The following is a 24131-nucleotide window of genomic DNA, read 5'->3' as shown; positions in this document are numbered from 1 at the left end:
ATCTCAGATGCTCAGGTGAAGGCTGCCCTCTCCAAAGCAAAAAACACTGCTTCCATGGGACCAGATGGCGTCCCAGGTTGCGTCCTACATGAACTCCAAGAGGAACTAATTCCTCAAATAAAACAGCTATACAATCTCAGCCTCACTACAGGATATGTGCCCACAGAATGGCGTACAGCAACAGTGGTCCCACTCCACAAAGGTGGAGCCTCTACGGACCCTGGAAACTATCGCCCCATAAGCCTGACTAGCTTAGTCTGCAAGGCTATGGAGAGGATCATCATGGAGCTCATAAACAAAGACATTGGGGACCTACAGACACTAGATCCTACCCAGTTCGGCTTTGTCAAGGGCAGATCCTGCCTTTTGAACTAGGTTGACTTCTTTGAAACAGTCACCAAAGCCATAGATGAAGGGAAGGTAGTCCACACAGCCTATCTGGACATTGCAAAGGCATTTGACACAATACCCCACTCGGGCATCATAGATAAGCTATCCAGCTTAAATATAAACCCCTATGTCACAAGATGGGTCGCAAACTGGCTCAAGGACAGAATCCACAGAGTGAGAGTTGCTGGAGCCATGTCAGACTCGAAACCGGTCACAAGTGGCGTCCCACAGGGTTCTGTCCTGGGACTACTCTTGTTCGGTATATACTTTTCCGAGGTACAGGCAAACGTGGGAGGACTATGGCTCACCAAGTTCGCAGACGACTGCAAACTGGGCGCCATAATCAACTCTCCAGCTGACACAAACATCCTTCAAAAAGGTCTCACAGAGACAGATAACTGGTGCCAGCGCCATGGTGTAAAGCTAAATGCCAAAAAATGTATAGTCATACCCTTTGGCAAAAACAATGTGCCCACAAATTACCACATAGGTGGAAACCCATTAAGTACAGAGAAAGTTATTAGGGACCTGGGGACCCAAGTTGATAGCAATCTCTCCTTTGAAAACCACATTGCCAAAGTGGTTAGAAAGACCTTCTACATAACCCACCTCATCACGAAGGGTTTCACATCTTGATCAAGAGAGGTAATCGTGCCCCTTTATTCATCCCTCATCAGGCCCATCATAGAATACAATGCCCCTTTTGGGATGTACCTTACCCGACACCTGCAGCAATTAGAAAGACCCCAAAAGTATCTCACCAAGAGGATCAAGGGTCTCAAACATATGCCATATGCTGCTCGGTTAAAAAAACTCCAGCTCTACTCAGTTGCATACCGCCTACTTTGAGGCGATCTATGCGTGACATACAAAGCTATGTCAAATCCAGAATTAATGGACATGCTCCACCTCAGTAAATCTAAATCCCTTAGAGCCACACGCTCGAGGGACTTGAACCTCAGCACAGAAATAAATAGAACTTGCTGGAGGGACAGGTTCATAACCCAGAGGCTCCCTTCGCTCTGGAATAGAATTCCAGTTCATGTGAGGCAGAGCACCTCACTGAATCTCTTCAAGAAGAATCTCGATAAGTGGATGGGGGATCGTAGGTTTGTCCCAGGGATTACTCCCGTGTCACTATTAGACAGAGGTACAGTAAACTAAACCTTAAAAAGGGCACAGTATACTCAAATCAAGGGGTGGGGTAAGCCACACAGAATCGGGCTAAGCTTACAATTGCCCCAGGGCAGATAGCCTAGTATGAACCTATGAACCCTATAATAACTTCATGTTTCCCAGCCTTCATCACACTAGTAACCGTGTACATTGTACTTCCCTACACATCTTCCAGTGATGTATAACTAAAGTGTACCACCTTTGTCACAATGTGCTGTCACACAGCTTACTGGCAATACCTAAATATTCTTTCTATGGAACATACATGACTGTCTGATGGAGCAGAACATTAATCAAGTTGTTACACCAGATGTGCTACCTGTTCAGCTTATGCACACACTGTATACATAGGTGTCTGACAACATTAATAGCATGTTTATCATTAGTGACATTGTGGATTGTGCCATAGATATATGCCATGCACACAAGGCAACTAGCCTGTATTGCCCATACTACCACATACAGGTATAGCAGTGTCCCTCCTAACACCTCCTGGAGATATTACAGTACTAGGACGGTGTGCATGGTTACTTTCAGGGTGTGGATGTATCATAATAGTTGTCAACTCTGTGTGTAGGCTCATCTCTTATGATTCTACATCACACATGTTACGTCAGAGGCATGGGATTTAGTGGTAATATTATTCTGATATTGTCCATGACTGTGGTTGGTTCTTGTAATGCTTGCCATGATCCCTTACCTGTGGCCACCTTGCGCTAACACAAACTCTGTGTAGTCTCTGCGCGAAGCCTATACAAGGTTTATTGAATCCCGCAACAGGACAAAAGTAGCCAGGGTATGTCTGGAGGGTTACTGGTGTCTCTTCACTACATTGTGCCTCATATCCTTGTTCTTCTTAGACATAAAACTGAGAAATGGAGTCTGGATAAGCAATCACACAGATGACTGTAGACTAAATAACAAAACTACTTTGAATAAAATGCTGAAATTTTTCCAAGATGATCTACAAAATATGTACCCCTGGTGCAGCAGTGATGACTTCACTTCTAATGCTAATAAATGCTGCACTGCAATTCTTGGTAAAAACAACAAATTATAACTACAAAAGAAATGTAAAATCATAAAAAATAATACCATCATTAAAGATCTAGGGATAACGGTAAAGGATAGTTTAAACTTTTACAAGTGTATATCTACCTATACCAGAAAAGTTATTCAAGGCAATACTAACCTGCATGCATAATCACTCTATGGAGGTTACGATACCATTTCAATCTTCATCCATCCAGCCCACTACTGAATATAATGTTGTAATTTACAGCCCTTGATCAAGCCACCCGAAACAACTTGAAAACGTACAGCTCTTGACTAGAAGAATCAGTGCTGAAAAATGTGAATTACTCCGAAAAGTTTCAGGTATTACTGGTATAGTCTGTTTTTCACAGGTTTACATTTCTGCTCCAATTATTTTTGAAAGTCTATGGCTGGACAACCAGAAGAACTTTACATCAAATTATGAACCCTAATTAGAAAAATTAAATATCAATAACAAAGGAAAAGTGACAAAAACATTACACACTTTCCAAGACCATGGATAAAGCTTCCACTTACAACCATAACTTGCCAGTCATTATCTTCTTTCAAATACAATACTGATACATTATATTTATTCATACATAAACATGTGCATGCATACATGTATACATTCCGTGTGTGTGTACACATAAGCACACACACACACACACACACACACACTTTCTAAAGGCCAGTAGGTCATAAGCTTGACAATAAGACTTATGAACAAGTACATGGATTTTGGGCTGGCAAAGTATACTGTACTTGTACACTGTATTTCTAATGCCAGTTTCCATTGGTGTTTGATTTTATAAAATGACTATTTATTTCTATGTTCTGTAAATGTCTATTTCCAGACCGTAAGTAAAACAGGACCTAGGACTGAACCCACCAATTCAGTCATTAAAAGTAAACAATTAATAATTACAGTGCTACATCATTGCATACAAGGATACACGGTTACAAAACAGAGGGAAAAAAACAATGTGTCTAACAGCAGTTACTAGTACATAATGCCAAGACACTCAAGAGTTCAGTTATTTATAATTTTATAAACAACCTTACTCTTATTCTGAAATAATAAAAGAATGAATGGTAAGCAGTCTAACACACCAAAACAACAAAAATATAGTCAATAAATGAAACAATAAAAGACAACTTCTACATCTACAATGAAAAAGAGGGGAAAGCTCCGAAAGTGACCACAGGTAGTCAGTTTAAGTAGGATTAATGCCAATGTACCTGAAGCCAGTACAACTAAAAGCTAAGTGACTTTATAAATATGCTTAAAAATCCTGAAGTTAAAGAGCATAGCCCGATTGTTCAACATAAATACTTACAGGAAAGGATGCATTCAGGTTGGAGACTAAATCCCTCAGTCATTCTCAAGATCTCATTTTACTTCTATGACATGGAAAACAGTGTAGTTTATTTAAAGTTATAAGGAAGACAGTGTCTATTAATGTTAACTCTTTTATCAGCATTTGGTCAAAACAAAGGAAAAGACCTGAACAGCGAAACATCTCCTACCACTACCTGCTGCAGCATGCTCTGTGTACAGATCTGACAGTCACATCTGTCAAGTGAGTTATTTCTCTCCTGCTGTGGATACTAAAGACAACTGCATTGTGCACATTTATTTAGTCAGTTACAGCATGGAACTTACCTGTGCAAAATTAGTTGTGCATGAGTATGTAACCAGCAAAACCAACAAAAATACATAAATATTAACAGATTGTTTCAAAGTGCATCCCAAAGAAGCATTATGGTGTTTTTATGTTCCAAATGATCAGAGTTCACCAGGTATAAATGGCATTAAAATAACTAGAATCACGTATCCTCCCCATACCGTACTGTGGTCAGTACTGGTTACTCAGATATGCACTTAAGGAATACATATACTGCACTGTGCTCATTATCAGTTTATTTGAATATGCACTACAGATCATACTCCGATACCCATAAGTTACTGCACAATCTGAAACACGAGCACATGCTAAAAAGGCACTCTGGCATTCTGGGAAAGTGGTTACACAATCTGAAATGAAGACTGACATACTTACCACAATGGGAAGATGCCTAGTCGAGTTGTGACAAATACAAAGCTAAAGATTATAAAAAAGGTATCGCATATCCTTTGGTACTTGGCATAATTTGATAACTTTGCAGCCTGTGAAGAAAAAAGGATAACTAATGTAAATGTTAGCTACAAATCAAATAACATCACCTATTTGTCAACTTAACACTATGCCCAAAAATTTTACTGCTAAACCAGTGCGACTACATATATCCAAACTGATAATTTTTTCTATTTCTGCTGTTAAGATAAAAGCAGTTCTCAGCTTTGGCACTGGGATTACTATGATTCATTATGCAACTATGAAAAAACACGACAGTCTATATAAAAATAAGAGCATTTAGCAAAATAAACATGCAGAATGCAAAAGTACTGTTGTGTACTTACCATAAATGTAGATGTTCAAGTGTATTCACTGTTGCAGTCATTACTCTTGGGTTATCCTGCTGGCAGGCTACCCGCAGTCGGCCTGAATTCCAAAGTCTTGGTCCGGCGTTGGTTGCTGTCGCCTCTTCCCTGATGTCAGTGTGCCAGGGGTATAAAAGATGCAGCCAACGCCATTTTCTTCAGTTTTTCTTGCCCCAGATGTCAGGTGCCCCCAAAAGGGTAGGCTAAATAAATTATGCCAATAAACATGCATGCACTAAAGTAAACATTTCCTTCATCTACAAGGAAATACACCACATAGGTTGTATAGAATAGAGAAGTACAGATAAGACCCAGCAAAAGAAAGGGGGATGGTGGGAGGGTAACCTAGACTGCAACAGTGAATACACTCGAACATCTACATTTATGGTAGGTACACAACTGTACTATGTTCATTGTTTCACTGTTGCAGTCATTACTCTTGGGTTGAATCCCAAAGCTGAGGATGGGTGGCTGGGCTAAATAGGATTAGGAGAGGCTATGAGGCCCTGCAGAACAGCAGTGGCAAAGCCTGCTCTGGATTTAGAGTAGAGAGGTAAGTGGTAGTGCTTTGTAAAAGTGTGCATTGAACTCCAAGTGGCAGCCTCTAAGATGTCTTTGGCTGGTACTCCTCTGAGGAAGGCTGCTGAAGTGGCTGCTGCTCTGGTTGAATGTGGCCTAATGCCCTTAGGCACTGATTTGCCATGCTGTGAGTAGCAGAAACGAATGCAATGGCCTATCCATTTTGAAATAGTCTGTTTTGAGATGGCCTTTCCTTGTGATCCTGCAGCATATGCCACTAAAGTTGCTCAGTCTTTCTGAAAGCTTTAGTTCTGTCCAAGTAGAAGCGTAGCTGTCTGTGTATGTCCAAAGAATGCAGAAGTCTCTCACCCTTGTTCTGTGGGTTTGGATAAAAGGTAGGCAAGTGAATGGTTTGGTTAAGGGCCACACTGGACACCACCTTAGGCACAAATGTCAGGTTCGTCCTCAGAGAAACCCTGTCTGGATGGAAAATGATAAAAGGTTCCACAGCCATGAGTGCCTGTAACTCCGAGACTCATCTTGCAGAGGTTATTGCTAGGAGCAGAGCTGTTTTCCAGGATAAGAATTTTATATCAGCTGTTGAGGCTGGCTCAAAAGGAGGCAGTGTGAGTTTTTCCAAGACATAATTGAGGTCCCATGCAGGTATTGGTGCTCTCCTTGGAGGTCTTATGTTTTTGGCCCCTCTGAGGTACTGCCTTATTAAAGGATGAGAAAAGATAGGTGGTTCAGTATTGTAATGGGCTGAAATGGCAGAGGCATGGATCTTAATTGATGAAAAGAATAGGCCTTTGTCCAGCATCTCAGTTAAGTATTGTAAAATCTGAGGAATATTTGGTACAAACGTGTCAATTCCTTGTGCCTGGTTCCAAGCACAGAATCTCTTCCATTTTTCTGCATAAAATTTTCTGATACTGGGCCTCCTGGCCTCCAAAATAACATCCATCACAGCTTTGGAGAGAGGAGTGTTCTGAATGGCTACATTATCCGCCATGCTGCCAGATTTAAAGTCGTGAGTTGGCTGTGCAGGATCTGATTGTTTTATTGGGTCAGTAAGTGAGAAATTTGAGGTAATGTCCAGGCTGGACCTGGAGACAAGTTCTTTAGGATTGGGTACCAGTGTTGGAGTGGCCAGTCTGCGGCAATCAGTATAATTTTTGGCTTCTCTTGTCTGACCATTAGGAGTACCTTGGGGAGGAGATGCAGTGGAGGAAAGGCATATACTGTTAGGTTTTTCAATTTGAAGGATAAGGCATCCACTTTCCATGCTTGCTTGTGATAAGTCCTTGTGCAGAATCTCTGTAGTTGGCAGTTGTGAGGGGAGGCAAACAGATCTATGTCTGGGCATCCTCATTTCCTTGTTATGCTGAAGACTTGAGGATCCAGTTTCCACTCGTGGGGATCCATGAGGTTTCTGCTTAGTTCGTCTGCCAGAGTATTTATTTTACCTTGCAGGAATTGTGCTTGCAGGTGAACTTGATAAGTCAATGCTGTGTCCCACAAAGTCATGGCTTGTCTGCAGAGGGGGTAGGAATGTGTGCCTCCTTGCTTGTTTATCTACCACATGACTGTAGTATTGTCCGTCTTTACCAGCAGTTGTCCTGGATGAAGTAGATCCTTGAAGGCTGTCCGGGCATTCTGAACAGCTAGCATCTCTTTTTGATTGATATGAAGATGTATCTGGCTTGTGGGCCATGTGCCTTGAATACATTTTCCTGCCATGTAGGCCCCCCAGGCATAATCTGATGCATCCGTTGTTAGTGTCTGCCTGGCTGTGGGTAAAGTGAATGGCTGTCCCTTGTTGTGGTGACAGGCCTGTGCCCACCATCGAAACTCCTGTTGCAGGCAGGGAATGAGGGTAATTACTGTTTCCAGGCTGTGGTAATGTTGAGTCCAAACACTTTTTAGATACCACTGTAGTTTCCTCACATGCAGTCTGGCATATGGAATTAGCAGAATGCAGGATGCCATGAAGCCCAAAGCCTGCAGAATTTTTCTTGCAGATAACTGGATCTTTGTTGCCAACATTTTGAAGTAAGAAGTCAGTTGCCTTTGTCTGGCATGAGATAAGCCATCTGGGCAGTTGTATTTAAGCTTGCACCCAGGAATATTATCTCTTGAGAGGGTACTAGTTTTGATTTCTTTTCGTTTACTGTGTACCCTAGGCAAATTAGTAATCTTTTTACAAACGCCAAATGCTTTAGTAGAATGTCCTTGTTCTCTGCTTGAATAAGGCAGTCATCCAAGTAAGGATATATTTGAATTCCTCTTTGTCTGCAAAATGCAATTACTGGTGCCAAGCATTTTGTGAAGACCCTGGACGCAGTAGATAAGCCAAAGGGCAGTGCAGAGAATTGGTAGTGCATTGAGCCAGCTATGAATCTGAGGTATCATCTGCAAGATTGTCTGATTGGGACATGCAGGTATGCCTCTTTTAGGTCCAAAGTTACAAGCCAAGCTTTCTTGCCCAGCATGGGCAGAAGCTGCTGCAGAGTCAACATTTTGAATTTTGGAACGTCCAGAAAAGTGTTTAGAATAGACAGGTCCACAGTATTGCTCTCCAGGCTTTGTCTTTTCTGGGTACCAGGAATAGTCTTGAGTAAAATCTTTGTCCCTGCTCTTGCTGTGGTACTCGCTGAATGGCCCTCATGTCCATGAGGGATTTAACTTGCTTTTGTGCCTCTGCCCATTGATTTTGTGGCAGGTCTGGCATACATTTTGCCTTTGGCAGGGTGTGAAAGTGGAACCTGTAGCCCTGGGACACTATATTCAAGACCCATTTGTCCTGGGTGATTTTATGCCAATTTTGTGAAAAAAGTGCTAGTTTTCCCCCCAAGGGGGCTGCCAAAAGACAAGTGCTTGGTATTGGCAGAGGAAAGTCACTGGGACTGTTTTCTATATGGCTGTGATTTGTCTTCTCCACTTTTGGAGGTAGAAGCACCCCATTGTTTAGGCCTGTATGGGCCTTGGGGCTGGGATCTGCCTCTAGGGTGTCTGTATCTGCCTCTTTGTGGCCTGTCTGACACTGGAAAGGACCAATTCTTTGAAGGCCAGTTCCTGCTAGATCTGGGTGGTTGAACCTGTAAGAAATCCTTAACTGTCTGCATAGATTTCGCTTTATCCTCCATTTTCTTCAACACCTCTTCTGCCTTAACACCAAACAAAGTATCATGCTGTAAAGGAGCATCCAATAATTTTGCTTTAACATGATCAGGCAGATTTTGTTCCTTTAACCAAGCATGCCTTCTAATGACAGTACCCGTAACAGCGGCCCTGCAAGAGGCCTCCAGTGAATCAAAACCATATTGCAAAGTATGCTTTCCCACTTGTTTTAGCTGCATGCAATAAATCCTGCATTTCCTTGTTATCTGGACATTCAGAATTTGTCAAAATTTTCTGTTTTAGCAGTGACATTAAATATTGCTGATATTTAAGCATATGAAACTGACAATTTAAAGCCCTTACAGCAAAGGTAGCAGAAGTGTAAACTTTTTTCCCCCATCTGTCCAGTGCCCCAGAATCCCTATCAGAGGGGACAGGGTTTTTCGCAGTGAAAGCCTTGACCCCTTTGGGACCCTGAGATATAGTTTCTGGGTCACCAGCAGGGTTTTTATACAGAAATTTGTGGGAATCTGGAAACCTGTAGTATCTGTCTGGCATAACCGGTGCAGGGGGCAAAGAGTCAGGAGACAGGCTGGACTCTGAAAATACATCTACTATGTCTTGAACAGGTGGAATAGCAAGAGGCCTTTGCTGAGGTAGTAAAAGAAAGTCTCTGAGCCTTTTCTTAGATTCTGAGTAATCTTGGCTCTCCCAGTGAAAGTGCTCCCTCATGGTATGAAGGGTTTCCCCCAAAAGAATAATCCTCAGGAGGAGAGGCTGAAGGAATAGACTGTTCAGCATTAGAATCCTCATAGGGAGGAAGGGAGTATCCCTGTTCAGAAGAGGAGTCAGAGGAAATGGAAACCTGATCTGAAGATTCATATTCTGTCTCTTGCCTAGGCCTCTTACCAGGAGGGGGATGGGAACCCCTGATCAAAGTAATTAGGTCTTCGGCCATTTTAAGCATCTGTTTTTTAGGCATGGAAGTCTGTGTAGGAGAATGCTGTACTTGTTTCTTTGTCTTTAGAGCTGCTTTAGTCTTTGCCTTTGAAGCTGAGGTTGGCTTTACATATAACTGTGTAGGTCTGAAAACACCCTCAGAAGCCGATGCCTGCTCAGCGGCTCCGGACCCATCTGAGGGAATAGTTCCCGAGTGTCCAATACCTTGAGTATTCAGAGGCCTAGTTGGCTCCACGTGAGAGTCGGAAGCGGCCTGTGGCTCTGAGGTAGCGGGCGTCAGGGGCTGCGAAAGCGCCTCACTGAGAATCGGTGGACCAGCGACTAGCCTAGCAGAGGCCTCGTCGGTTTTGGACCTCGGATGCCTGTCCTCTTCCTTTTCCCTGCGCTTTTTATAAACTCCGGTCGTCGGCTGTTCCAACTGCATTATACAATTAAATCTTCGGCCAAAGTAATGAAAGGCAAAATCGTACCGACGCTTAATAGTGCGTTGGTTAAATCTAGCACAAAACCGACAGCTAGAAACGTCGTGGTCAGGGCCTAGGTAAGGAATGCAGTAAGAATGAAAATCCTTATGAGGTATTTGCTTCCCACAAGAAGTACAATTGTTAACTTTTTCTGACATCGGTCTGGAGCAAGAAAAAAGTTTCCCCAACGGGGTACTTAGCTTTAATGAAGACTTTAGATCTGAAATTCGGTTTTGAAAATCTCAGGAGTCGGCCGACCGGCACTTGCGAACTGCTTTTGCTTCGGGCACCGCACGGCAAGAAATACTGAAGAAAATGGCATTGGCTGCATCTTTCATACCCCTGGCGCACTGACATCAGGGAAGAGGTGACAGCAACCGATGCCGGACCAGGACTTTGGAATTCAGGCCGACTGCTTGTAGCCTGCCAGCAGGATAACCCAAGTGTAATGACTGCAACAGTGAAACACGAACATCTTGCTTTTGTGCCTCTGCCCATTGATTGTGTGGCAGGTCTGGCATACCTTTTGCCCTTGGCAGGGTGTGAAAGTGGAACCTGTAGCCCTGAGACACTATGTTCAAGAACCATTTGTTCTGGGTGATCACGTGCCAATTTTGTGAGAAAAGTGCTAGTTTTCCCCCCTTAGGGGGCTGCCAAAAGATAAGTGCTTGGTTCTGGCAGAGGAAAGTCATTGGGACTGTTTCCTGTATGGCTGTAATTTGTCTTCTCCGCTTTTGGAGGTAGAAGCACCCCATTGTTTAGGCCTGTATGAGCCTTGGGGCTGGGATCTGCCTCTGGGGCGTCTGTATCTGCCTCTTTGTGGCCTGTCTGACACTGGAAAGGACCAATTCTTTGTAGGCCAGTTCCTGCTAAATCTGGGTGGCTGCACCTGTAAGAAATCCTTAACTGTCTACATTGATTTCACTTTGTCCTCCATTTCCTTCAACAACTCTTCTGCTTTAACACCAAACAAAGTATCACGCTGTAATGGAGCATCTAATAATTTTGCTTTAACATGATCAGGCAGATTTTGTTCCTTTAACCAAGCATGCCTTCTAATGACAGTACCCGTAACAGCGGCCCTGCAAGAGGCCTCCAGTGAATCAAAACCACATTGCAAAGTATGCTTTCCCACTTGTTCAGCTGCATGCAATAAATCCTGCATTTCCTTGTTATCTGGACATTCAGAATTTGTCAAAATTTTCTGTTTTAGCAGTGACATTAAATATTGCTGATATTTAAGCATATGAAACTGACAATTTAAAGCCCTTACAGCAAAGGTAGCAGAAGTGTAAACTTTTTTCCCCCATCTGTCCAGTGCCCCAGAATCCCTATCAGAGGGGACAGGGTTTTTCGCAGTGAAAGCCTTGACCCCTTTGGGACCCTGAGATATAGTTTCTGGGTCACCAGCAGGGTTTTTATACAGAAATTTGTGGGAATCTGGAACCCTGTAGTATCTGTCTGGCATAACCGGTGGAGGGGGCAGAGAGTCAGGAGACGGGCTGGACTCTGAAAATACATCATCTACTATGTCTTGAACAGGTGGAATAGCAAGAGGCCTTTGCTGAGGTAGTAAAAGAAAGTCTCTGAGCCTTTTCTTAGATTCTGAGTAATCTTGGCTCTCCCAGTGAAAGTGCTCCCTCATGGTATGAAGGGTTTCCCCCAAAAGATTAATCCTCAGGAGGAGAGGCTGAAGAAATAGACTGTTCAGCATTAGAATCCTCATAGGGAGGAAGGGAGTATCCCTGTTCAGAAGAGGAGTCAGAGGAAATGGAAACCTGATCTGAAGATTCATATTCTGTCTCTTGCCTAGGCCTCTTACCAGGAGGGGGATGGGAACCCCTGATCAAAGTAATTAGGTCTTCGGCCATTTTAAGCATCTGTTTTTTAGGCATGGAAGTCTGTGTAGGAGAATGCTGTACTTGTTTCTTTGTCTTTAGAGCTGCTTTAGTCTTTGCCTTTGAAGCTGAGGTTGGCTTTACATATAACTGTGTAGGTCTGAAAACACCCTCAGAAGCCGATGCCCGCTCAGCGGCTCCGGACCCATCTGAGGGAATAGTTCCCGAGTGTCCAATACCTTGAGTATTCAGAGGCCTAGTTGGCTCCACGTGGGAGTCGGAAGCGGCCTGTGGCTCTGAGGTAGCGGGCGTCAGGGGCTGCGAAAGCACCTCACTGAGAACCGGTGGACCAGCGACTAGCCTAGCAGAGGCCTCGTCGGTTTTGGACCTCGGATGCCTGTCCTCTTCCTTTTCCCTGCGCTTTTTATAAACTCCGGTCGTCGGCTGTTCCAACTGCATTATACAATTAAATCTTCGGCCAAAGTAATGAAAGGCAAAATCGTACCGATGCTTAATAGTGCGTTGGTTAAATCTAGCACAAAACCGACAGCTAGAAACGTCGTGGTCAGGGCCTAGGCAAGGAATGCAGTAAGAATGAAAATCCTTATGAGGTATTTGCTTCCCACAAGAAGTACAATTGTTAACTTTTTCTGACATCAGTCTGGAGCAAGAAAAAAGTTTCCCCAACGGGGTACTTAGCTTTAATGAAGACTTTAGATCTGAAATTCGGTTTTGAAAATCTCAGGAGTCGGCCGACCGGCACTTGCGAACTGCTTTTGCTTCGGGCACCGCACGGCAAGAAATACTGAAGAAAATGGCATTGGCTGCATCTTTCATACCCCTGGCGCACTGACGTCAGGGAAGAGGTGACAGCAACAGACGCCAGACCAGGACTTTGGAATTCAGGCCGACTGCGGGTAGCCTGCCAGCAGGATAACCCAAGTGTAATGACTACAACAGTGAAACACGAACATCTTGCTTTTGTGCCTCTGCCCATTGATTGTGTGGCAGGTCTGGCATACCTTTTGCCCTTGGCAGGGTGTGAAAGTGGAACCTGTAGCCCTGAGACACTATGTTCAAGAACCATTTGTCCTGGGTGATCACGTGCCAATTTTGTGAGAAAAGTGCTAGTTTTCCCCCTAAGGGGGCTGCCAAAAGATAAGTGCTTGGTTCTGGCAGAGGAATGTCATTGGGACTGTTTCCTGTATGGCTGTAATTTGTCTTCTCCGCTTTTGGAGGTAGTAGCACCCCATTGTTTAGGCCTGTATGAGCCTTGGGGCTGGGATCTGCCTCTGGGGCGTCTGTATCTGCCTCTTTGCGGCCTGTCGGACACTGGAAAGAACCAATTCTTTGTAGGCCAGTTCCTGCTAAATCTGGGTGGCTGCACCTGTAAGAAATCCTTAACTGTCTGCATAGATTTCACTTTGTCCCCCATTTTCTTCAACAGCTCTTCTGCTTTAACACCAAACAAAGTATCACGCTGTAATGGAGCATCTAATAATTTTGCTTTAACATGATCAGGCAGATTCTGTTCCTTTAACCAAGCATGCCGTCTAATGATGGAACCTGTAACAGCGGCCCTGCAAGAGGCCTCCAGAGAATCAAAGCCACATTGCAAAGTGTGCTTTCCCACTTGTTCAGTTGCATACAATAAATCCTGCATTTCCTTGTTTTCTGGACATTCAGAATTTGTTAACATTTTCTGTTTAAGCAGTGACAATAAGTACTGCTGATATTTAAGCATATGAAATTGACAATTTAAAGCCCTCACAGCCAAGGTAGCAGAAGTGTAAACCTTTTTCCCCCATCTGTCCAGTGCCCTTGAATCCCTATCAGAGGGGATAGGGTTGTTTGCAGTGGAAGCCTCGACCCCTTTGGGTCCCAGAGAAATAGTTTCTGGGTCAGCAGCAGGGTTTTTATAAAGAAATTTATGTGAGTCTGGAAACCCTGTAATATCTGTCTGGCTTAACAGGTGCAGGGGGTAAAGAGTCAGGGGACAGGCCGGACTCTGAAAATACATCTACAATGTCTAAAACAGGAGGGATAGCAAGAGGCCTGTGCTGAGGTAGTAAAAGAAAATCTCCGAGCCTTTTCTTAGATTCTGAGTAGTCTTGGCTCTCCCCAGTGGAAGTGCTACCTCATGGTATGCAGGGAAGAATAATCCTCAGGAGGGAGGCTGAAGGGATAGATTCTTCAGCATCTGAATCCTCAGGAGTCAGAGGAAATGGAAACCTGATCTGAAGATTCATATTCTGTCTCTTGCCTAGATCTCTTGTCAGGAGAGGGATGGGAACCTCTGATCAAAGTAATTAGGTCTTTGGCCATTTTGAGCATCTGTTTTTTAGGCATGGAGGCCTGTCCATGGGCTTGCTGCACTTGTTTCTTTGTCTTTAGTGGTGCTTTAGTCTTTGCCTTTGAATCTGTAGTCGGTTTTATATACAACTGTGTAGGTCTGAAAACACCCTCAGAAGCCGATGCCTGCTCAGCGGCTCTGGACCCATCTGAGGGAATATTTTCCAAGTGTCCAATACCTTGAGTTTCTAGAGGCCTAGTTTGCTCCACGTGGGAGTCGGAAGCGGCCTGCAGCTCTGAGGTAGCGGGCGTCAGGGTCTGCAAAAGCGCCTCACTGAGAACCAGCGACTGGCTTAGAAGAAGCCTCGTAGTCAGTTTTGGACCTCGGATGCCTGTCCTTTTCCCTGCGTTTCTTGTAAATTGCGGTAGTCGGATGGCTATCCGACAACATCGTGTAATTAAATCTTCGGCCAAAGTAATGAAATGCAAAATCGTACAGACGCTTAATAGTGCATTGGTTAAATCTAGCACAAAACCTGCAAATAGCAAAGTCGTGATCAGGGCCTAGGCAACGAATACAATAAGAATGGAAGTCCTTATGAGGTATTTGCTTCCCACAAGAAATACAATTATTAACTTTATCTGACATCGGTCTGGAGCAAGAAAAAAGTTTCCCCAACGGGGTACTTTGCTTTAAATGAAGACTTCGGATCTGAAATTCGAACACGAAAATCTCAGGAGTCGGCCGACCGGCACTTGCAAACTGCTACTGCTTCAAGCACCGCGTGGTAAGAAAGACTGAAAAAAATGGCGTCGGCTGCATCTTTTATACCCCTGGCGCACTGACGTCAGGGAAGAGGCGATAGCAACCGATGCCGGACCAAGACTTTGGAATTCAGGCCGACTGCGAGTAGCCTGCCGGATAACCCAAGAGTAATGACTGCAACAGTGAAACACAATGAACACCACGTACGATACATCCAAAAATCAAAAAACACAAATACCCAAAAGAAACCATGGAATATCAAAGGAAAACTTAAGTCTTTTACTGGGGCGTGAATTGAGGACGTTAACAATCTGTGCCAATACTATTACCTCTAGCCTATTAAACAACCTCTGAGCAACTATGCTCTGAATCATCCTTTAAAAAAATCTTCCTTTCAGCCAGAATCACTAGCAAGTTATTTCAATGTTGTAATACACACACATGCTCATACACATACACTGCAACTAAAACCCCTGCAAATTAATTTTTTAAAGCATACACTCTTCTCTTTCGGCTGTTTCCGTTAGGGGTCACCACAGCGGATCATCTGTTTCCATTTCTTCCTGTCCTCTGCATCTTGCTCTATCACACCAACCACCTGCATGTCCTCTCTCACCACATCCATAAACCTGATCTTAGGCCTTCCTCTTTTCCTGCCTGGCAGCTCCATCTTTAGCATCCTTTTCCCAATATACCCAGCATCCCTCCTCAGCACGTCCAAACGCAATCTCGTCTCTCTGACTTTGTCTCCAAACCGTCCAACCTGAGCTGACCCTCTAATATACGGATTCCTAAACCTGTCCATCCTTGTCACACCCACTGCAAATCTTAACATCTTTAACTCTTCCACTTTCAGCTCTGACTCCTGCCTTTTTGTCAATGCCACCATCTCCAACCCATATAACATAGCTGGTGTCTCACTACCTTCTTGTAGACCTTCTCTTTCACTCTTACTGGTATCAGTCTGTCACAAATAACTCCTGACACTCTTCTCCACCCACTCTATCCTGCCTGTACTTTCTTCTTCACCTCTCTTCCACACTCACCATTACTGTGAACTGTTGATCCCATGTACTTAAACTCATCCACCTTCACCAACTCTACTCCCTGCATCCTCACCATTCCTCGATCCTCCCTCACATTCACACACATACTCTTAGTCCTGCTGACCTTCATTCCTCTCCTCTCATGAGCATATCTCCACCTCTCCAGGGTCTCCTCAACCTGGTCCCTACTTTCACTACAGATCACAATGGCATCTGCAAACATCATAGTCCATGGGGTCTCCGGTCTGATCTCATTTGTCAACCTGTCCATCACCACTGCAAATAAGAAAGGGCTCAGAGCTTATCCTTGATGTAATCCCACCTCCACCTTAAAACGCATCTGTCACTCCCACTGCAGACTTCACCACTGTCACACTACCCTCGTACATATCCTGTAGCACTCTTACATACTTCTCTGCCACTCCTGACATCCTCATACAATACCACAACTCCTCTCTAGGCACTCCATCACATGCTTTCTCCAAGTCCACAAAGACACAATGCAAGTCCTTCTGACCTTCTCTATATTTCTCCATCAACACTCTCAGAGCAAACATTGCATCTGTAGTGCTCTTTCCCGGCATGAAATCATACTGCTGATCACTAATCATCACCTCCCTTCTTAACCTAGCTTCCACTACTCTTTCCCATAACTTCATGCTGCGACTGATCAGTTTTATCCCTCTGTAGTCACTACAGCTCTGCACATCACCCTTATTCTTAAAAATAGGTACCAAAACACTTTCTCCACTCCTCAGGCATCCTCTGACCTTCCAAGATTTCATTAAACAATCTGGTTAAAAACTCCACTGCCATTTCTCCTAAGCACCTCCATGCTTGCACTGGTATGCTATCTGGACCAACAGCCTTTCCATTCTTCATCCTCTTCATAGCTGTTCTTACTTCCTCCTTGCTAATCTGTTTCACTTCGTGAGTCACTATCCCCACATCATCCAACCTTATCTCTCTCTCATTCTGTTCATTCATCAGCCCCTCAAAGTACTCTTTCCACCTGCTCAACACACTCTCCTTGCTTGTGAGCATGTTTCCCTCACTATCCTTTATCACCCTTACCTGCTGCACATCTTTCCCAGCTTGGTCTCTCTGTCTAGCCAACTGGTACAGGTCCTTTTCTCCCTCTTTAGTGTCCAACCTTTCATACAACTCTACATATGCCTTATCCTTAGCAACCTCTCTCTTTGCCATGCTCATCTCCTTATACTCCTGTCTACTTTCTTCATCTCTCTGACAATCCCATTTCTTCGCCAGCCTCTTCCTCTCTATACTCTCCTGTGCTTCCTCATTCCACCACCAGGTCTCCTTGCCCTCCCTCCTCTGTCCAGATGTCACACCAAGCACCTTTCTAGCTGTCTCCCTTACCATCTCTGCTGTAGTTACCCAGCCTTTCGGTAACTCTTCACTGCCCCTCAGTGCCTGATTTAACTCTTCCCTGAAGTCCACCTCACAATAACTCTTTTTCAACTTCCACCATTTGATCCTTGGCACTTTAAAGCATACAATATGAAATGAAAATGTAGGCCTTTGACTAAGACATAAACCAAGGATGTTCAGTAATCTTTGCTAATGTCACTACTGCTGGACTACTAAATAACTTCTGGGCAGCAAGGTTCTGAGCTGTCCCTTAAATCCTTTTCCATTTCCTGTATGAATCACAAAATTAAAGAGCTTTGCTTGAGGAGTAGCTCTGAGTTTAGCTGGGGAATGGCTCTTTGGGAGTCCAGATACATGAGCACAAAATACTGATGGTTCCGGTACTTGCCAAAAGTTTACATTTCCCTTCCATATTCCATGACTAAAGTAATTCATTAGTAGAGACTTTAAACTACATGTGTGTGTGTGTGTGTGTGTGTGTGTGTGTGTGCGCATGTGCATGTGTGCGTGTGCATGTGACTGCAATCTAACCCATTCTGGTTCATTCATTCATTCCCTAGATACTGGAAAAGACTGCAAAAGTTAAGTATGTTTTAATGAAAAAAAATAGAGAGAGAGCATTTGGACTTTATTCAATTCAAAGAGAAAGAAAAAAAGGAATGACAAGTGTTTCAGGGCTCTGGGATGCATTGCTCTTGCAAAAACATTGTTCCAAATACACCTTATTCTTCATATGGAACCAGCACAGACAATATTTCAACCACATTTTCACCTTGAAAATAAATTATACCAGAAATAGATTCAACAATCATTATCCTCTCAGGTTATTATTGTGTATGCCTCAGACTATGCTCTGAAGGTCCACTTTCAAGTCCTCTTATTTATAGTTTCTCACTAGGCTACTGATATGTTGGGATCTTAAGAAGCCTAATCCTGCATTCCACTGCATAATGGTAATTATTAGCTCTTACACTTTGCTATACAACTCAAAGGTGGGTCACACAAGTTTATGTTAGGTACTTGCATATTTCCCCAATCCACAAGGGCCACTGGTGCTAAACAAGGGGTGAATTTGCAGTTAGCCAGCCATTTGTCTAAGTTACATTTAACAAAGTAAGAAAGGTATTCTGGTTTATGTGGATGGAAAGGTGTTCACAGAACTGGTATTCTTAGTGTGACAGGTGTTTGGACAGGTACATACTAAAAGGGGCATTATATTCACTGATTAGCCTAATGAGTGGAGTTAGAGAGGAACAATTATGTCCCTGGTTCTGAATGACATTCCCTTCAGTATAAGCTACATAAAGAAAAAGGATTTCCTTACAATAATCGGTAAGTAGCAATCAAAAGGGCAGTTCATTGTCAGCACAGGTTCTCAGATCTCCAGCTATGGGATAAATTTTCAGTGGAGTGTTGCCAATGTGGTAATTACAAAGGAAGTTGTGTTCTGAAGGATATGATTATACACTTCTTGGCATTTAGTATCAAGTCCATGGTTTATGCACTGTGTCTGTTTGGGAAAGGCCCTATTGTAGGATCATGGTGTCCTCTACGAAGTTTATGATGGCATCAAGTTTACAGTCATTTGCAAACTTAATCAGCCATAATCTCTTAACATTAACTTTGACCTCTAAGTGGCCCAACTACTGAACTCTAGGGCACTCCACCACTGGCAGGCCTTTTGGAGGAGGAACAGCCACCTACCCTGACATCCTGTGTTCTGTTTGTATGTTAATTTGCTATCCAGTGAGCTACATAGGAGTTATCATTTAGCTAGAAGAGTTTACCTATGATGCCCAAGTGTGGGATGGGGTCAAATACCTTTACAAGTTCCAGAAAGTGAATACTCATTATCAACATCCATTGCCTCAGTGATGTTTTCAAGGAAGTCAACCAGGTTACATAAACAGGACCTGCCCTTTCCGAATCCAAACTGGGTTGCATCGAGTCTGTAGGTCACCTATATTCTTACTTATTACTTCCATAATGATCTTTTCCAAGGCCTTACAGATGAGGCTGGTCAGGCTTATAGGTTTGTTGTAGTCCCATAGTTACCCAAGGGAATGACTGCTGCTGTCCTCCATTCATACGGCACAAAGCCTGTTTTGAGGTTAATGTTTAACAGCCTCTGTAGGAGGTCTGACAATTCATGCTTAAGGCTAGCCAGCTGCAGCCTGGTATGTTATCCTTCCCAATAAATGCAGTGTTCTTGGCCTTAGACAGTGTCTTGAGAGTTTGGTTTTGGGAGATTACAGGAAAAGGGTAGGACGGGGGTATTTGATCTGAGAATACTGGAGGTGAGAGTGAGGTGAAGTTGGGGTGGAATTTGTCCTCTAGTGGACTGCCTATATCCTCTGGGTTTTCATAATATCATTTACTAATGGCGCTACACAGTGCTGTTTCTGAGATTTTTAACATAGTTAAAGAAAGCTTTGTAGTTAGCTTTTGTCTGGGTGAGGATTTTTAACACAGATCTTGGCTTTGGTTGACTGATCAGGATTCAGAGTTCTTTGTTTAGTTAGCAAGGATGTGTGTGTGTGTGTGTGTGTGTGTGTGTGTGTGTGTGTGTGTGTGTGTGTGTGTGTGTGTGTGTGTGTCTGGCTTCCTTAGAATTAAAATTTATTTTTGGTACAGTGATTTTTTTATTTCATTACAGAAACTGTTTTTATTAGGATTCCACCACAGGGCTTTATTTTTGCATTTGCCATTGTAGCTATTTCTGAGGAGAACTGTGCAACAAGTTGCATATCCAAAGAACATAACAGTAAAGAATTCTGAATAAGCAGTGGGATCAATGCGGATGAGGCTTTTGAATTTAGTCAGGGTAGATATGAACCTTTTCATAATTTCCTAAATACTGAGGATATTGGAGGATGATTCTGGCTTAAGTCTTAAGCTGTATGTTACTGACTCGTTGTATGATTTGACCAGGGAGAAGATTACAACAGATTGGGAGCAGCAGACTGTTAAGGACCCTGGTTGGAGTATACACTAACTGGTCCAGAGAGTTTGTACTTGTGGATTACAGAAATTTCTGGGCATACATGTTTGAGGATGTACAAGTCTTGTAGCTGATGGTGGGAAAATTGAAGCTGCATATGAAAATGGTGATTGGCTTAATACATAGGGACTCAATACTAGTTGGGTAGAAGGTACGAACCTAGGGGAACCTAGCGGTGGTCCTGTAATTAGCTATGATATGACAAAGGGTTTTATTTATAACAAGTTGGATATGGAGGACTTCCAATTTATTTTGTCTAAAGAGGCTGGAGGTGAGAGTTTTAAGAAAACAGAGACACCACCACCTTTAGTGTCTTCTTCTAATGCCGTGAGCTTGTTTGACTAATAGGCACTGAAACCCTCCACTGATGGAGTGCTTTCTCTGGTTTTGAACAATGTCACTGTGCCGATGCATATATCAGTGTTTTCCAGGGTAAGTAGCGCTTGAAGTCTGAGGAGAGTTTTGATGAGGCTCCTAGTATTGAGAAGCACTACCATAATGTTGCTTTGACCCTGTTTAGTTATGGTGGAAATTTTAGAAGACTGACTTTGCCTAAAATGGGGACAACTGGGATGGACAAGGTTTTAGTGAATGCAAGAAAGAGTTGGGTGAAGAGGTGCAGGCCACCCTTGGCAAAGCAGTTTGGGCTATCTACCAGCTCATTTTCCAAAGCCAATACATATTGCACCCCCTTAGAATAACACTAGAATCTAACCCAACTGCTGAAGTTAATTTATTTTTGATTGTATTGTGGCATCATTCTTGGTGATATTAGAATACTGATCACGGCTGGGTTCATACCTACCCTCAGAAACATTAATATGTGCACCTGTGGTGCAGAGACTTGAGTGCTTATGTGATGAATCCTGCTGCTTGATAGGCAAGTGACAGTGACTCTGTGCACAGTCTGGTAAGTGGTGCACTGGTGTCTCACTATGGAGTCACCTACCACAAGGACATTGGTATGTGTGGTGGTTTGCATTATCTGCATCTGGTCTAAGTCTGTATGACTCAGATGCACATTTCATTCTGGTTGCTGTCTGTGATGTGTTTTTTGTGAGGTTGCTGAGGGTAGTTGGTTCTTGAGTTAAATTTATGAGGCTTTTGTGGTTTAGGTAGGTTACTTCTAAGAGCCTCAGCATATTTAGGTCTACGTGTTTGGCCTGAGGTGTTTAAGATTTGTTTAGTGTTGTGTTGTGTGGTGCCAACAACCTTGCTATTTGCAGTAACTTCAATTGAGAGCTTTGCCTCCAATAATACTGTATAACTACATCTCTCATGCACTGTGCCAGTTTAAGTAGTAGGTGGATGTCAGGGAACACGAGACAATTGCTACACTGACTCAGGATGCCCATTTCACCAAGGCTGGCTGCAGAGTCAGTTGGAAAATGCAGATACATGGTTCCAGTTGCTTACTACTGAGGGCAGGAGGGACAGTGGAGACTAAGAGATTAGGAGTTGCTTAACTGGAGTGTTACCTGAGATGAATAACACAAAGTCTGCAAATGAAAATGAATGAGCCACATTGTGCAACTACTGGCTATTAAGTACACTTGGAGCTTGTGGATTGCGTTACATAGAGAAAGTTATGGTTCTGTGTACTTGTTTCTGTACTATGCAAACACATGCAACTTACAATAGAAGAGAAATGCAGAAAAATTCAAACAAGCCCACTGGCCAAAAGTAAAACAGTACAATTCACGGTTCTACAAGCAATCAGAGGCTAGAAATAGCTGACTTCTTCCTCTACTCTCACTACAGTTTAAACAAAAGCAATTATGAATCAGGGCAACACAAATGCCAAAAGCAAGTGCAGAGCTATTTCAATAACTCAGTAAGACATGCAAAGTACTTAACCTACATGTTTCTAGCTTGGTAGTTATCAAATCTCAATTAGCAGCATGGCTGCTTAGCAGGGGAGCAGCTTTAAGCAAATAAGCACAAGGCCACAAAATTCGGGCAACTTACAACAGCAGAGAAATACAAAAACCTGAACTTTGTCAGTCTAAAGGGAGGAACCTGACAATTTGATCTACTACTTCTCAGCAGTATAAGCAGTTGAGATGAGACTGGAAGGAGTTTTCAGAGTTAATTTATAGTAAGGGAAGTTAACTATAGACCAATACTAGTTGGCTGGGTGGGCACTCAGAATTATGGATGTATGGAACAAAGTGGGAGTGAAAAAGTACTTAAATAGCTAACACAACGTACAATTCCGTGCTTACTGACAATAACAATGAAACAGAAGAGGGAGAGACTTGGTAGTCAAACTACCTTAAGGGGAAGAAAACAGACATTGGCTTTTAAAATCATATCAGGCTCAGGGTGGTTGGGTTGGAGAAAATCCAACAGAACTGTAATAAGCCAGAGATGAAATCAGACACTAAAACATTACTGAACATAAGACTGTAGCCCATGACCTCTCTCTCATTAAGGCAGTGGACCACCACTGAGGCTTACTAGCTGATTTAACAAACAGTTTTAGCTAAAGAACAAAATAATGCACTTACAGCAAAATCAAAAGAACTAACAAGCCGGAGATGAAATCAGATGCTAAACCCTCTAGCCCACAGTACTACAGGCCTACTAGCTGGTATAAGCTGTTAAGTTAAAAGGAAGGAATATACTTGAAACAAAATGCTTTAAAACTATTTTGGCAGAATATTAGACTAAAACAAGTACAGAATAGCTGCTACGTCAAAAGAGTAATTTCAACATGTTTAAAACCACATACAAGAAAGTGGTCTTTATCTTGCATGGCACAATGACCAACAGCAAATCCAAGGCAAAGTGATACATAGAATGGAAGAAAACGGGGCAGGAAAAGAAAATCCAGTCAGCAAAACAGATCTCCAACAAGCTGAATGAAGCAAAACATAAGTTACAGCCCACTACCCCAGTCTCACTAAGGCCGTGAACACAGGCACCTACAGGAGACCTATGTGGTAAACATGGAGAAACATGTCAGCAGTTATGCGTCCTAGTTAAACTAGAGTTTATGAATACAATAGGACTTTTCTCTGAAAGGAGTTTATCTAGAGGAATAAATCAGTTTGACAAGAAACACACCACGTAGGAGGATCTATATTCCTGGAGTAATAACAGAAACAAGAGTGGTATACATACTAAGAGCCCAGAAATGGGGTTACCACAAGTGGACTTGTCTGCTACCAAGAATAAAACACACCTTCCGAAGTTGTGTTCAAGAACCAATCAAGGCAGATTAGAAAACACTGGAAAGAGACAGAGAATGGAAATATACTACATAAACAAACAGAAGGACATCTGTATGGCTCCCAAACATGCAACAAAATCTAAAAAGTTTAAGATTTTTCCTTGGAAGTGTTTGCTCACGTATTTTATACTCCAAGCAGAATTCAGAGAATTTTTCTACAGGCAGATAAATGCTGGGGGTGTGGTGGGAAAGACAGAGGTAATTGGGAACATGTTTTTTGGGAATGCAATGAGATGGCAGGTTTTAAAAAAATCATACAAATACTTTATCAGAGCTACTGGGAGACCAAATTGTTATAACTGGGGAAATGACTCTCTTGAATTGTGATGCAGGATCTGAATTGTCTACATATAGTAAGACATTACTATGTTTAATACAATTTACTGCAATAAATTAAATAAATAAATAAAAT

At 42.9% G+C, this 24131-nt stretch overlaps 1 protein-coding gene across 1 annotated transcript in view; it reads right to left on the bottom strand.

Moving 5' to 3' along the window:
• The window catches only part of CERS5 (ceramide synthase 5), a 1159858-nt gene that overhangs the window by 409540 nt on the left and 726187 nt on the right, over positions 1-24131 (bottom strand). Inside the window, exon 8 of the mRNA XM_044083487.1 lies at positions 4665-4771. Coding sequence (XP_043939422.1) covers positions 4665-4771 — 107 coding nt within the window. The remainder of the gene's footprint in view (positions 1-4664; positions 4772-24131) is intronic.

The sequence above is a fragment of the Protopterus annectens genome, chromosome 9.part0, assembly GCF_019279795.1.
Source record: "Protopterus annectens isolate FY-2018-M chromosome 9.part0, PAN1.0, whole genome shotgun sequence".
NCBI classification, from domain to species: Eukaryota; Metazoa; Chordata; order Ceratodontiformes; family Protopteridae; genus Protopterus; species Protopterus annectens.
The sequence above is the reverse complement of the archived record's forward strand: the minus strand, read 5'-3'. Positions and strand labels throughout refer to the sequence as shown.